Here is a 16390-nt window from a genome sequence, read left to right as displayed (position 1 = left end):
TGTTGTTTCTTTTAACTCTCAATTATAGTGTTTTGTCTCCTTGTATTTTTAGTGATTTTTTTTTTCTTTTAATTATAAGCTCTTGTTCCTTGGGACATTGTCTTTGGATATTTCTTTGAGTCAGGGTTTAAAGTGCACAATCTAGGGGATTTTGATTTGCTTCTGTCAAGTGGTAGAGAGCATCATCAACCAGGTTCCAATTGAAAAAAAGAAATATTCATTAATTGTGATCTCAGATAATGCTGACTTTTATTTTTTAATATTGAAAATGTCAAAATCTATTTTGTGGTTGGAGATATCCTGTTCATCTTCACAGTTGTTTTGTTTGTTTGTTTATTTATTTATTTGCCTCTTCCACTGCTCTGAAATTCCTGTCTCAGTTTTACCAGATACTTAAAGTACTAGTATTAAACACCATATTGAGGCTACTTATATTGTCTACATATTACTACTGTTTGGCACAGTGTCTTAATTGACTCTAACATGTAACTGGTTGAATTATCCTTTCTCAGAGCAGCTGAGGTGAGGAAAGAACATGAATAGTGTAATCTCATAAAGATCTTTTAACTTTAACCTAGGTTATTTAGCTGTATTACTTAATCTGGAAATAAAGGATAATACTTATGTCACAGGATTATCCCCTGATCTCTGACCTGCATTTTAAGCTGTGTTCTCTGGGTCTCACCTTTATAATGGAGGCATGTGCTTTTTTCTCGATTGTTTTCAAGTCAGATTTTCTTTAACTCATGTGACTTAACTTGACATTTTTAGGAAAGTGGAACTATTTTACCACTCCAGATAAAAGATTATGATTTTTATGATTTTACTTTAAAATCATACGTCTGAACTGATCTTTTTCTCCACACATCAATAATAAGCTGATACAAAGTAGAAAGCATGTCAGGTCTCCTAAGGAATAGATCACTTGTAATAAGCATATTACCTTTTAACGTCTGAAAGCTGGTATCAGAATCTTCAGAAGTTGAGGACTACTGGTACTGAAAACAATGGAGAAGGAAAAAAGTCTTTCCTTTCACAGATCTGAAATGACGTCATCTTACTTGTTTTACTATACAAGTAAAAACAAATTCTGAGATTTAAAGTAATTTCTTTTGGGATTTTTATTTTTTTGACATACTACAGATTATTGTTGGGTTCAAGAATTCTTAGTGTAGATTTTAAATAGCTTCCTAGTAAGTGCCTCACTTAATAAATGAGCTAAATTCTTACACTGAGAAGCATAAAAGTGTATGCTGTGTATCTGAGGTGCAGCTGCAGTGTATCCATAACCTCTTGATGCCTTACAGTTCTAGTCCATCGCAGTCATCCTACATCATCCGGAATCCACAGCAGCGGCGCATCAGCCAGTCACAGCCTGTTCGGGGCAGAGATGAAGAACAGGATGATATTGTCTCAGCAGACGTGGAAGAGGTGGTTTTAATTATTTTAATTGTGGTAGATGACAGGCTTTTATTCAGGGGGCATGGAGGAGTAGTCAGTAGAAGAAATATTAATTGCAGCTTTAGACTACTATATGCATTTTTATCCAGCCTTTCAGTTTTTGCTCTGTGTTTCATTTGTGGTTATAGATATTAAAAATATTTTGATAATGAATTAAAAAATATTTTGATAATCCCTCATTTACTGGCTAATAGGAAACTGGATACATAAACTTGTTTTTACTGAAGGATTAATAGTAATGATGGTTTCAATGTTAAAAAACAATTTAATAGTTTTGTGTAGTCTGAAGGTAGAGAAGATGCTGCATATTTCAGTTTTATAATGGAAGAAGTTTAAAAACTTACACCCCCACAAGTATAGTTATATACTTCAAATTTTAGTGTTCTCCATAAGGATAATAATCATAAATTTTGGAATACATTGATTTTTTTTATGGCAAATTGTCACTAGCAGTGATTTTCAAAACTTTAGTATATAATTTATAATTTCCTATCATTAAGGATTTTGTATTTTATTTTACTAATTGCTGTGGAGGCACATTGGTAGAGATATGGGTTTATTATGTACTTTGATTGTCTACAAATAAGATTCTGGATTTAGGTTGAGGTGGTAGAAGGAGTGGCTGGAGAAGAAGATCATCATGATGAACAAGAAGAACATGGGGAAGAAAATGCTGAGGCAGAGGGACAACACGATGAGCATGATGAAGATGGTATGCAGGTTATTTGAGAAATTACTCAGTATGAGTAAATCAGGTACCAGAAAAATATTAAATACACAGAAAAGCCCCACTTAAATATATAGCAAAATTTTCAACATATTTGGTCAAGAGATTTTAGGAGGTAGCTATATAGCTTAATTATATATGTATTTATCCTTTTCTCTCTTTTCCTGTTGGTTTAAATCACTTTCTCTTCTTTTAAAAGGCTTTAAAAACAATTATGATCACATCATGAAGCATGTAGATATTAAAGAAAACCAAATCATTCATAAATCCCACCCAAATGCTAGCAATTTGTATTTGTACTTTCAGTCCTCCCTTGCACTGCCGCTTGCCATGCATGTCTTTTTTTTTTTTTTTAATCATCATTTTATTGAGATATATTCACATACCACGCAGTCATACAAAACAAATTGTACTTTCGATTGTTTACAGTACCATTACATAGTTGTACATTCATCACCTAAATCAATCCCTGACACCTTCATTAGCACACACACAAAAATAACAAGAATAATAATTAGAGTGAAAAAGAGCAATTGAAGTAAAAAAGAACACTGGGTACCTTTGTCTGTTTGTTTGCTTCCCCTACTTTTCTACACATTCATCCATAAACTAGACAAAGTGAAGTTTGGTCCTTATGGCATTCCCAATCCCACTGTCACCCCTCATAAGCTACATTTTTATACAACTGTCTTTGAGATTCATGGGTTCTGGGTTGTAGTTTAATAGTTTCAGGTATCCACCACCAGCTACCCCAATTCTTTAGAACCTAAAAAAGGTTGTCTAAAGTGTGCGTAAGAGTGCCCACCAGAGTGATCTCTCGGCTCGTTTTGGAATCTCTCTGCCACTGAAGCTTATTTCATTTCCTTTCACATCCCCCTTTTGGTCAAGAAGATGTTCTCCATCCCACGATGCCGGGTCTACATTCCTCCCCGGGAGTCATATTCCACGTTGCCAGGGAGATTCACTTCCCTGGGTGTCTGATCCCACGTAGGGGGGAGGGCAGTGATTTCACCTTTCAAGTTGGCTTAGCCAGAGAGAGAGGGCCACATCTGAGCAACAAAGAGGCATTCAGGAGGAGACTCTTAGGCACAAATACAGGGAGGCCTAGCCTCTCCTTTGCAGCAGCCGTCTTCCCAAGGGTAAAACTTATGGTAGAGGGCTCAACCCATCAAACCACCAGTCCCCTATGTCTGTGGTCATGTTAGCAACCATGGAGGTGGGGTAGGCGAATACCCCTGCATTCTCCACAGGCTCCTCAAGGGGGCACTACATCTTTTTTTTTTTTTTTTTCCTTGTTTGTCTTTTTTCTTTTCTTTTTTTTTTTTTTAACTTTCCCTTCTTTTTTCAAATCAACTGTATGAAAAAAAAAGTTAAAAAGAAAACAAACATACAATAAAAAAACATTTCAAAGAGACCATAGCAAGGGAGTAAGAAAAAGACAACTAACCTAAGATAACTGCTTAACTTCCAACATGTTCCTACTTTACCCCAAGAAAGTTACATAATATAGCAACATTTCAGTGAACTTGTTCCTACTACATCCATCAGAAATTAACAGACCATAGTCATTTCTGGGCATCCCCAGAACGTTAAATACCTTATCTGTTCTTCTTGGATTATTGTTCCCCCTTCCTTAATTGCTCTCTACTGCTAGTTCCCCTACATTCTACATTATAAACCATTTGTTTTACATTTTTCAAAGTTCACATTAGTGGTAGCATATAATATTTCTCTTTTTGTGCCTGGCTTATTTCGCTCAGCATTATGTCTTCAAGGTTCATCCATGTTGTCATATGTTTCACCAGATCGTTCCTTCTTACTGCCGCGTAGTATTCCATCGTGTGTATATACCACATTTTATTTATCCACTCATCTGTTGAAGGACATTTGGGTTGTTTCCATCTCTTGGCAATTGTGAATAATGCTGCTATGAACATTGGCGTGCAGATATCTGTTCGTGTCACTGCTTTCCGATCTTCCGGGTATATACCGAGAAGTGCAATCGCTGGATCGAATGGTAGCTCTATATCTAGTTTTCTAAGGAACTGCCAGACTGACTTCCAGAGTGGCTGAACCATTATACAGTCCCACCAACAATGAATAAGAGTTCCAATTTCTCCACATCCCCTCCAGCATTTGTAGTTTCCTGTTTGTTTAATGGCAGCCATTCTAACCGGTGTTAGATGGTATCTCATTGTGGTCTTAATTTGCATCTCTCTAATAGCTAGTGAAGCTGAACATTTTTTCATGTGTTTCTTGGCCATTTGTATTTCCTCTTCAGAGAACTGTCTTTTCATATCTTTTGCCCATTTTATAATTGGGCTGTCTCTACTATTGTCATTGAGTTGTAGGATTTCTTTGTATATGCAAGATATCAGTCTTTTGTCAGATACATGGTTTCCAAAAATTTTTTCCCATTGAGTTGGCTGCCTCTTTACCTTTTTGACAAATTCCTTTGAGGTACAGAAACTTCTAAGCTTGAGGAGTTCCCATTTATCTATTTTCTCTTTTGTTGCTTGTGCTTTGGGTGTAAAGTCTAGGAAGTGGCCTCCTAATACAAGGTCTTAAAGATGTTTTCCTACATTATCTTCTAGGAGTTTTATGGTACTTTCTTTTATATTGAGATCTTTGGTCCATTTTGAGTTAATTTTTGTGTAGGGGGTGAGGTAGGGGTCCTCTTTCATTCTTTTGGATATGGATATCCAACTCTCCCAGCCCCATTTGTTGAAAAGACCATTATGGCTCAGTTCGGTGACTTTAGGGGCCTTATCAAAGATCAGTCGGCCATAGATCTGAGGGTCTATCTCTGAATTCTCAATTCGATTCCATTGATCTACATGTCTATCTTTGTGCCAGTACCATGCTGTTTTGGCAACTGTGCCTTTATAATAAGCTTCAAAGTCAGGGAGTGTAAGTCCTCCCACTTCGTTTTTCTTTTTTAGAGTGTCTTTAGCAATTCGAGGCATCTTCCCTTTCCAAATAAATTTGATAACTAGCTTTTCCAAGTCTGCAAAGTAGGTTGTTGGAATTTTGATTGGGATTGCATTGAATCTGTAGATGAGTTTGGGTAGAATTGACATCTTAATGACATTTAGCCTTCCTATCCATGAACATGGAATATTTTTCCATCTTTTAAGGTCCCCTTCTATTTCTTTTAGTAGAGTTATGTAGTTTTCTTTGTATAGGTCTTTTACATCTTTGGTTAAGTTTATTCCTAGGTACTTGATTTTTTTAGTTGCTATTGAAAATGGTATCTTTTTCTTGAGTGTCTCTTCAGTTTGTTCATTTCTAGCATATAGAAACATTACTGACTTATGTGCATTAATCTTGTATCCCGCTACTTTGCTAAATTTGTTTATTAGCTCTAGTAGGTGTATCGTCGATTTCTCAGGGTTTTCTAGATATAAGATCATATCATCTGCAAACAATGACAGTTTTACTTCTTCTTTTCCAATTTGGATGCCTTTTATTTCTTTGTCTTGCCGGATTGCCCTGGCTAGCACTTCCAGCACAATGTTGAATAACAGTGGTGACAGCGGGCATCCTTGTCTTGTTCCTGATCTTAGAGGGAAGGCTTTCAGTCTCTCACCATTGAGTACTATGCTGGCTGTGGGTTTTTCATATATGCTCTTTATCATGTTGAGGAAGTTTCCTTCAATTCCTACCTCCTTTTGAAGTGTTTTTATCAAAAAGGGATGTTGGATTTTGTCAAATGCTTTTTCAGCATCTATTGAGATGATCAATTGATTTTTCCCTTTCGAGTTTTTAATGTGTTGTAATACATTGATTGTTTTTCTTATGTTGAACCATCCTTGCATGCCTGGAATGAACCCCACTTGGTCATGGTGTATGATTTTTTTAATGTGTCTTTGGATTCGATTTGCAAGTATTTTGTTGAGGATTTTTGCATCTATATTCATTAGGGAGATTGGCCGGTAGTTTTCCTTTTTTGTAGCATCTTTGCCTGGTTTTGGTATTAGATTGATGTTAGCTTCATAAAATGAGTTAGGTAGTGTTCCATTTTTTTCAATGTTTTGAAAGAGTTTGAGTAAGATTGGTGTCAGTTCTTTCTGGAAAGTTTGGTAGAATTCCCCTGTGAAGCCATCTGGCCCTGGGCATTTATTTGTGGGAAGATTTTTGATGACTGATTGGATCTCTTTGCTTGTGATGGGTTGGTTGAGGTCTTCTATTTCTTCTCTGGTCAGTCTAGGTTGTTCATATGTTTCCAGGAAATTGTCCATTTCTTCTACGTTATCCAGTTTGTTGCCATACAGTTGTTCATAATATCCTCTTATAATTTTTTTAATTTCTTCAGGATCTGCAGTTATGTCACCTTTTTCATTCATTATTTTGTTTATATGGGTCTTCTCTCTTTTTGATTTTGTCAGTCTAGCTAGGGGCTTGTCAATCTTGTTGATCTTCTCAAAGAACCAACTTTTGGTGATATTTATCCTTTCTATTGTTTTTTTGTTCTCTATGTCATTTATTTCTGCTTTAATCCTTGTTATTTCTTTTCTTGTACTTGGTTTAGGATTGGTTTGCTGTTCATTTTCTAGCTTCTTCAGTTGATCCATTAGTTCTTTGATTTTGGCTCTTTCTTCCTTTTTAATATATGCGTTTACTGCTATAAATTTCCCCCTTAGCACTGCTTTTGCTGTATCCCATAGGTTTTGGTATGTTGTGTTCTCATTTTCATTCGTCTCTATATATTTAGCAATTTCTCTTGCTATTTCTTCTTTAACCCACTGATTGTTTAGGAGTGTGTTGTTTAACCTCCAGGTATTTGTGAATTTTCTAAGTCTCTGATGGTTATTGACTTCTAATTGTATTCCATTGTGGTCAGAGAATGTGCTTTGAATAATTTCAATCTTTTTAAATTTATTGAGGCTTGTTTTATGTCCCAGCATATGATCTATTCTGGAGAAAGTTCCGTGAGCACTAGAAAAGTATGTGTATCCTGGTGATTTGGGATGTAATGTCCTGTAGATGTCTGTTAAATCTAATTCATTTATCAGATTGTTTAGGTTTTCAGTTTCCTTATTGGTCTTCTGTCTGGTTGATCTATCTATAGGAGAGAGTGATGTGTTGAAGTCTCCCACAATTATTGTGGAAACGTCAATTGCTTCCTTTAGTTTTGCCAATGTTTCTCTCATGTATTTTGTGGCACCTTGATTGGGTGCATAGACATTTACGATTGTTATTTCTTCTTGCTGAATTGCCCCTTTTATTAGTATGTAGTGGTCTTCTTTGTCTCTCAAAACATCCCTGCATTTGAAGTCTATTTTATCTGAGATTAATATTGCTACACCTGCTTTCTTTTGGCTGTAGCTTGCATGAAATATTTTTTTCCATCCTTTCACTTTCAGTTTCTTTGTGTCCCTGTGTCTAAGATGAGTCTCTTGTATGCAACATATTGATGGTTCATTTTTTTTGATCCATTCTGCGAATCTATATCTTTTAATTGGGGAGTTTAATCCATTTACATTCAACGTTAAAACCGTGAAGGCATTTCTTGAATCGGCCATCTTATCCTTTGGATTATGTTTGCCATATTTTTCCCTCTCTCTATTAATATCCTTTATTGTACCCATACCGAATCTCTTTAGTACTGAACCTTTCTCCAAGTCTCTCTGTCCTGTCTTTGTTTCTCTGTCTGTAGGGCTCCCTTTAGTATCTCCAGTAGGGCAGGTCTCTTGTTAGCAAATTCTCTCAGCATTTCTTTGTCTGTGAAAAATTTAAGCTCTCCCTCAAATTTGAAGGAGAGCTTTGCTGGATAAAGTATTCTTGGCTGGAAATTCCTCTCACTCAGAATTTTAAATATATCGTGCCACTGCCTTCTCGCCTCCATGGTGGCTGCTGAGTAGTCACTACTTAGTCTTATGCTGTTTCCTTTGTATGTGGTGAATTGCTTTTCTCTTGCTGCTTTCAGAACTTGCTCCTTCTCTCCTATGTTTGACAGTGTGATCAGTATATGTCTCGGAGTGGGTTTTTTTGGATTTATTCTATTTGGAGTTCGCTGAGCATTTATGATTTGTGTATTTATGTTGTTTAGAAGATTTGGGAAGTTTTCCCCAACAATTTCTTTGAATACTCTTCCTAGACCTTTACCCTTTTCTTCCCCTTCTGGGACACCAATGAGTCTTATATTCGGACGTTTCATATTATCTATCATATCCCTGAGGTCCATTTCGAGTTTTTCAGTTTTTTTCCCCATTCTTTCTTTTATGCTTTCATTTTCCATTCTGTCATCTTCCAGGTCACTGATTCGTTGTTCAACTTCCTCTAGTCTTGTACTATGAGTGTCCAGAATCTTTTTAATTTGGTCAACAGTTTCTTTAATTTCCGTAAGATCATCCATTTTTTTATTTAGTCTTGCAATGTCTTCTTTATGCTCTTCTAGGGTCTTCTTGATTTCCTTCATATCCCGTACTATGGTCTCATTGTTCATCTTTAGTTCTTTGAGTAGCTGCTCTAGGTGTGTCTCTTCTGGTCTTTTGATTTGGGTGCTTGGGCTTGGGTTATCCATATCGTCTGGTTTTTTCATATGCTTTATAATTTTCTGTTGTTTTTGGCCTCGTGGCATTTGCTGAACTTGATAGGGTTCTTTTAGGGTTTGTAGACCAGTTGAAGTCCTTATCTCTAATTTATCAGATCTACAGCTTCGTGGAGTACCCTTTCTCTAACTAACCAGCAGGTGGCGTCCACGAGCCACCTGTTCTCCACAAGCCAGATCTCCCCTGCTTAGCCTTTTTGGTGAGTGGGGGAGTGAGTCTTGTGGGGCCCAATTGGTGTACCAAGCTTGCGTGTGTAGTTGGTGTTGCCTGCCCTGTATGTGGGGCGTGTTTCTGGGCAGTCGGGGAGGGGGGGTGGCCCTAACAGTCAAATCTCCCTGATGATCCTAGAGTTTTAAAGCTACTGCAATAGTCTAATCCTTCAGTTCAGTCCTGCCACAGTTTGTCTCTGCCACTGACCCACAAGTCTTTGGTATTGGCGTATGGCTCCTGAGACTTGCAAGTGGGCCCCTCTTCCAGGCTGTGCACCCCGGGTCCTCTGTTGAGGGATGACTGTGCTATGTCACAGGTGAGTGCCGTCCCCCCAGGGCAGTTCTGGGCTGCTGGGCTGTGTTGGGAGGCTCCCAGTCTGCTCAAATGATGGCTGAATGGGGCTCTGTTAATTCACACTGCTCCCCCTTCCCAGCTCTGGGACATTCAGCTGAGGTTGCAGGGAAGGCTAATGTCCACGCCCAGTTTTGTGGTGTGTGCCTGTTATTTGAAGCACTTCCGTCACACTGGGTTGTCTGGGGCAGCTCTGGGCTATGGGGCTGGCGATGGGCAGGAGTGTTTCCTGTCCACCAGGATGGTGGCTGTGAGCGGACACCCCCCTTTTCTTGGGAAGTTGTGTTGTTTAGTGAATTTTCTCAGCCACTGGATTATTGCCTTTTGTCTCAGAGCTCTCTTAGTTCTGCTCTTGACTTGACGTGCCCAAATTTCAATTCTTTGAAGCTTTCTGTATTGAGCTTCTTAGAGTAATTGTTTTAGAAAAAGCAAAAAGGATTTAAAAAAAAAAAAAAAAAAAAAAAAAAAAAACGGCCCTCCTCAGAGATCTAATGGGTTATTGAAATGCTAATAAACAAAGCAACCAGGGCCATTAAGGAAAGGTGCACAGGGCAGAGAGATCAGCCTTGCTTCGGGATTTGCATATGCGCCTCAAGGCCTGATCTCCGCCCTTCCCCTTTCTGTGTTCACCAGAACTCCAAAAATCCTCTGCTTTTATTTTGGAGTTTTTCGTGTTGTTTTTTTTCTATGCCTGTCTCCTCTCTGCTGGGCTGGCTGCTCTCAGAGTCTCTGGTGTCTGGTCTCAGTCTATCTATGGTTGGAGTTTGAATCAGTAGAATGAGTTTCCCATAAGAGCAGCCACTGCAATTCTCCCTTCTCCTTCCTGGAGCTGACAGCCCCTCCTCCCCCGGGACTGAGCCTGGCAGGGAGGGGCGCGGGTCCCCTGGCCGCAAAAACTTACAGATTTCGCTGATCTCAGCAGTTCCACGTTTTCATGAGTGTTGTATGAAGTATGCCCAAAGACAGATTGCTCTGTGGTGTCCAGTCCACGCAGTTCCTGGCTTTTTACCTACTTTCCTGGAGGAGTAACTAAAACATACAGCTCACCAGTCTGCCATCTTGCCCCGCCTCCGCCATGCATGTCTTTTAAATATTGCATGTATAATTTTGGAACCTTCCTTTTTTCACTTAAGATAAGCATTTTGTATTTTTTGTTAAATGGTCATTATAACCATCATTATTAGTAGCCATAGAATAGACTTTGGGGGAGGATGGGTGAACTTTATTGAGGTATAATTGACATGCAATAAACTGCACATATTTAAAGTTTACAGTTTTATACATTTAACATATGGGCATGTATACACTGGTGAAATATCAAGGATAGACATTTTTTACTTCCTCCCCCTCTCCCTGTCTCCTTGTGGCAGCCCAATATGCAAAAAGATGAAACTAGAGCAAGTGGATCTAGCCTAGAGCTCTGCTCACTGTAGTCCCCCTGCCAGACAGTTTTTGCAGATACCTAAGGTTCTGTAGGACGGATTTTGATTTGTTGAGTAGTAGGCTATTGAGTACTATAATTTACCTAATCATTCTTATGTTGAGCAGTCACTTAGTCTTACTCTGGAAGTTAACCTTTTCTCTGCCCCTCTTTTTTTTCCCTTACAAATATGCCTTTTTTAGATCCTATGATATACTAGCTTATCAGACCCTGTCTTGATCCACAGTGAATTTGTGCTTTTTTCCCTTTTCTTATTTAATACCTATTTTCTAGGGAGTGACATGGAGCTGGACTTACTAGCAGCTGCTGAAACAGAAAGTGACAGTGAAAGTAACCACAGCAATCAAGATAATGCTAGTGGACGCAGAAGTGTTGTCACTGCAGCAACTGCTGGCTCAGAAGCAGGTATGTTGCCTTATACCCCAGCAACTCTCTTGTTTATGCTAAGATATTTGTGTATTCAGCATGTATTGATTAGATTATACTCAGTATGGTATGTACAAGGGTGGCTAAGCCTTTGTGTATCACTTCATCCTTTTTCTCTGTAGGTGTTAAGAGAAAAAGAATTTTAGTGATTTTTTTTCTGTTTTTCTGGTTTTTGAGTAACAGGTTAATTGTAAGGTTCATTTAAAAGAGTTTTTTTCTAATTAAGCCATTAGTGGTAGGTTTTATGAACTATTGAATACAAGCTGGCATTCTGCTTAAGTATATATTTTCCTGAAAGAGGGAATATACTGTAAGTTTAATTATCAATAAACACACTTTTGTTTTCGGTTTTAAAAAAATAAAATATTTAGGAGCAAGCAGTGTTCCTGCCTTCTTTTCTGAAGATGATTCTCAATCAAATGACTCAAGTGATTCTGACAGCAGCAGTAGTCAGAGTGACGACATAGAACAGGAGACCTTTATGCTTGATGAGCCATTAGAGAGAACCATGAATAGCTCCCATGCCAATGGTGCTGCCCAAGCTCCCCGTTCCATGCAGTGGGCTGTCCGCAATACCCAGCATCAGCGGGCAGCCAGCACTGCCCCTTCCAGTACATCCACACCAGCAGGCAAGTCTGAAGGCTCTGTATTTGTAAGAGTGCTTAGTTGTTTATTTGTTTTTTGTTTTGATTTTGTTTTTTTTTTAATCACACATATTCATCTAGAGAACGAATTAAATAGTTCATTGTTTTGCTGAGTTTCAGATAGAAGAATTATTAATGTGCCATTATAGAAGGTTTCTCAATTTTGGCATCATTGCCACTTTGGGTTCAGAGGGGCTGTCTGGTGCATTGTAGAATGTTTAGCATCATGCCTGGTCTCTACCCAGTAGATGTTAGTGATGCACCCTCCCCCAAGTCATGACAACCAAAAATGCCTCCAGACATTTCAGAATGTCCCCTGGGAGAGGGGATGCAAAATCACCCCCTGGCTGAGAACATTTTGGTATTTCCTGCCAATCCCTCCTCCCCAAACACTCCTCTCCCCAGAAGCGCGTGGTTTAGGAAAAGCTTTTTTGCCCAGTTAGCACATCTTAGCAATTGACCTTTTAGATTTATATGCATATATACAATGATAAACCTATTTAGCAACTGACATTAGCTTATTGTGTTTGTCCTTTTCCCTTATAGCAAGTTCAGCGGGTTTGATTTATATTGATCCTTCAAATTTACGCCGGAGTGGTACCATCAGTACAAGTGCTGCAGCTGCAGCAGCTGCTTTGGAAGCTAGCAATGCCAGCAGCTACTTAACGTCTGCAAGCAGTTTAGCCAGGGCTTACAGCATTGTCATCAGACAAATCTCGGACTTGATGGGTCTTATTCCTAAATATAACCACCTAGTATACTCTCAGATTCCAGCAGCTGTGAAATTGACTTACCAAGATGCAGTAAACTTACAGGTATGAAACCCCTTAAAAGTTGCTGATTCAAGTATATTTTTTTGGTTGTCAGTTATGAAAATTCCATCACAATGGGAAGATCACAGATGTTTAAATATTGAAATACTACTACTATATCAAATTTAACTTTATTTGGTAGTTTTAACTATTTTAGTTTGGTCTTCATAGAACTATGTAGAAGAAAAACTTATTCCCACTTGGAACTGGATGGTCAGTATTATGGATTCTACTGAAGCTCAATTACGTTATGGTTCTGCATTAGCATCTGCTGGTGATCCAGGACATCCAAATCATCCTCTTCATGCTTCTCAAAATTCAGCACGAAGAGAGAGGATGACTGCACGAGAGGAGGCTAGTTTAAGAACCCTTGAAGGCAGACGGTATGAAATTCTTTATGTATGTTTATGTATTTACACAGAGTCCTCATACCCCACATGGTCTTGCTATTACTTATTCCTTCTCCACAGGAGAATGAGGTCTTAAGTGGCTTGCATTTTAAGATTTAGAAACTATTTAAAATATTGTATACCTGAAACAAAATGAGTTAAGCTATTTTTAAAAAAAAGCTTTTTAAAATTTGCTATTTTGCTTATATGGTGTGACTGTCTGATTGTGAAAACCTTGTAGCTTTATCCTATATGGGCAGATGAGTAGAAAAATGGGAACAAAAAAGTAAATGAATAATGGGGGGGGATGAGGGGAGATAGGATGTTTTAGGTGTTCTTTTATATTTATATTTTTTACTTTTTTGGAGTAATGAAAATGTTCAAAAATTGTGATGAATGCACAACTATATGATGATATTGTGAACAACTGATTGTAACTTTGGATGATTGTATGGAATGTGACTATCAATAAAATTGCAGGAAAAAATTTGCTATTTTAACCATTTTTCAGTGTACAGTTAGTTCATTGGCATTAATTGCATTTACAGTGTTGTGCTATCATCACTACCTCCCATTACCCAAACTTTTTCCTCAAATAGAAACTCTGTAACCATAAAGAAACAATTCCTCATTCCCACCCCACCCCACTTCCCTACTCCTGGTAATACCTGGTCTTTTTCTGTCTTCATGAATTTGCATATTCTGATTATTTCATATCCATGAGAACACAGTATTTGTCCTTTTGTGCCTGGCTTATTTCACTCTGCATGTCTTCAAGGTTCATCCATGTTGTTGCATGTATCAGAACATCATTCCTTTTTGTTGCTAAATAATACTCTTTTATGAATATACCATATTTCGTTTATCCATTCATCTGTTAATGGACACTTGGGTTGCTTCCATCTTTTGGCTGTTGTGAATAATGCTGCTACAAATATTTGTCTACAAATACCTGTTTGAATCCCTGCTTTCACTTTTGGGTATACACCTACAAGTGGGATTGCCAGGTCAAATAGTAATTGTATAGTTAACCTTTTGAGGAAGCACCAAACTATTACCCAAAGCAGCTGCACCGTTTTACATTTCCTCCAGCAGTGTACAAGGGTTCCTATTTCTCTGCATCCTCACCAACACCTTTCTTTTCTTTTTTTTTAAAATAGTAGTCATTCTAGTGGTGTGAAGTTGTATCACATTGTGGTTTTGATTTGTTTTTCCCCGATGGCTAATGATATCAAGAATCTTTTCATGTGTTTATTGGCCATTTGTGTATCTTTGAAGAAATGGTCTATTCAAGTGTTTTGCCCATTGTTGTTTTTTTTAAAACACAGTTTTATTCATATACCATACATTCCATCCAAAGTATATAATCATTGGCTTTCAGTGCCCATTTTTAAATTGGGTTATTTGCCTTTTTATTATATATTCTGAACACAAGTCCCTTATCAGATATGTTTTGTGTTGGTGTCCTTGGGCCCTACCTAAGACCTACTGGAACTGTGGGAATGGGGCCACTATCTGGTTTAACAAGCCTTGCAGGTGATTCTGATGCACGCTGAAGTTTGAAAACCCTTATCTTTAGGGCAGGAGCTGCCATGACTTTGGCAGTTCTGAAGGACACTGGAATTCCTTGCTTATGTAAAAGTACAAGACTTTAAATTGGACACAATGGTTATATTTGTAAATCAGAGCCACGGACTTATTTATGAATTCTCAGTTCATAACTTTGCATATTTATGATAATTTTTTTGAGTAAACATTTTTATTTCCTTTTTCCTTCAATAGACGTGCCACTTTGCTTAGCGCCCGTCAAGGAATGATGTCTGCTCGAGGGGATTTCCTAAATTATGCTCTTTCTTTAATGCGGTCTCACAATGATGAGCATTCTGATGTTCTTCCAGTTTTGGATGTTTGCTCATTGAAGCATGTGGCATATGTTTTTCAAGCTCTTATATACTGGATTAAAGCAATGAATCAGCAAACAACATTGGATACACCTCAACTGGAACGCAAAAGGTATCCATAGTTCCCATGAGGTTGGTTTAAGAACTACTTATTTGCTTAGTGTGGTATCCATTACTAAATTGTCAGATTTTTTAGTTAGGCAAATGGCATTGCAAAAGAGAAGTAGCACATTCACAGGAGAAAGTAGGCTTGAGTATAACCTTCATCTGTAGCAATTCCTCACTTAAAATGGGAAACCTAACAATTCAGTTAAGCTTCCTGCTTGAGATAATTTATTATGTTTACTTAAGAGTTTGTGTGGGCTCTCACTGTTTCTTGGTTTGATTAGCTTTTTGCTTTAGTTGAGCCCATTTTGTAACTTTAGTACATTTGGTAGTTGGTCAGTCTTAACGTTTCCCAAAGTCTGAAACTTTATCATAGTGTGTGAAATTGGTTAGGTTTTTAAGTGACCTTTTAGCATATTTTTGCTTGTAGATCCCACGCACCCCACAACCTTTGTTCCTCTTACTGTTGCATAAATAGTTCTTGTAAAATGACTCACTTGTCTTTTTAAAGGACACGAGAACTCTTGGAACTGGGTATTGATAATGAAGATTCAGAACATGAAAATGATGATGACACCAATCAAAGTTAGTGTAAAGAAAAATCTGCTAATTTACTTCAAGAAATGGCTGCCTCAGTATTTCCCTTTCAAGCTTTTTAACTTCATTATTTTCTCTCCGGGTGGGAATTTATCTTTTCTTCTCTGTGTTCCGTTTCTTACCTTTTTCTGTCCATTTCTTTCCTACACATCCTTGCATTATATGTTTTATAATTAAGGCTGAATTAAAGAAATGTGATGAATTTTTCAGCAATCAATATTTTTTCTACTTTTTTCATCTTTCTTTTGCATTTTGCTTAGTGTTATGTTTAAAGTTGTAGATTACTGTGTTAAAAAAAAGTCCCTGCAAAAACCTTTGTTACTATTGATGCAAAATGTATTTAGCCAAGAAAATGAGAAATACCAGTTATAACCCTCAAATATCAAAACTATTAAAATTTCAAAGCTAATTTAATGCAATTAAAATACAGAAAATGTTTCAAACTCTAGAATTCTCTTAAAAAGTTTTAATATCACTAAATTTTGGAGTCTTATATAATCTATTTATAGTTTTTAGTCATACTTTTAGAAGGGGATTTAAAGATTTTAAAAGTGGGGTAAATAATCTATTTGTCTGTTTCATATTACCAATTAATAATTTCATTCAGCCTAGAGAAAGATAACTGACCTAACTGCGTTTTTCTTTCTTTCTTTCTTTTTTTTTTTTTTTTTTTTTTGATAACCCAGCTATAGCGCAATGCCATTTTCACAGCACACTGTAAGCACTGCCCAAAGTTTTACTCCATTAAGGAGAGTTGCTTTTGGTGTGCTGT

General features: G+C 37.5%; 1 protein-coding gene across 2 annotated transcripts in view; it reads left to right on the top strand.

Moving 5' to 3' along the window:
• UBR5 (ubiquitin protein ligase E3 component n-recognin 5) overlaps positions 1-16390 on the top strand; it is a 173203-nt gene that overhangs the window by 134139 nt on the left and 22674 nt on the right. For both annotated transcript variants that reach the window (XM_037802663.1, XM_037802662.1), the window contains exons 35-42: positions 1308-1431; positions 2062-2173; positions 11018-11149; positions 11542-11799; positions 12361-12629; positions 12798-13009; positions 14798-15028; positions 15533-15606. In XM_037802663.1, the coding sequence (XP_037658591.1) occupies positions 1308-1431; positions 2062-2173; positions 11018-11149; positions 11542-11799; positions 12361-12629; positions 12798-13009; positions 14798-15028; positions 15533-15606 (1412 nt within the window). The remainder of the gene's footprint in view (positions 1-1307; positions 1432-2061; positions 2174-11017; positions 11150-11541; positions 11800-12360; positions 12630-12797; positions 13010-14797; positions 15029-15532; positions 15607-16390) is intronic.

Source organism: Choloepus didactylus, chromosome 14 (assembly GCF_015220235.1).
Source record: "Choloepus didactylus isolate mChoDid1 chromosome 14, mChoDid1.pri, whole genome shotgun sequence".
Taxonomy (NCBI): Eukaryota; Metazoa; Chordata; class Mammalia; order Pilosa; family Megalonychidae; genus Choloepus; species Choloepus didactylus.
Note: the sequence above shows the minus strand (reverse complement) of the source record. Positions and strands in the feature narration are given on the sequence as shown.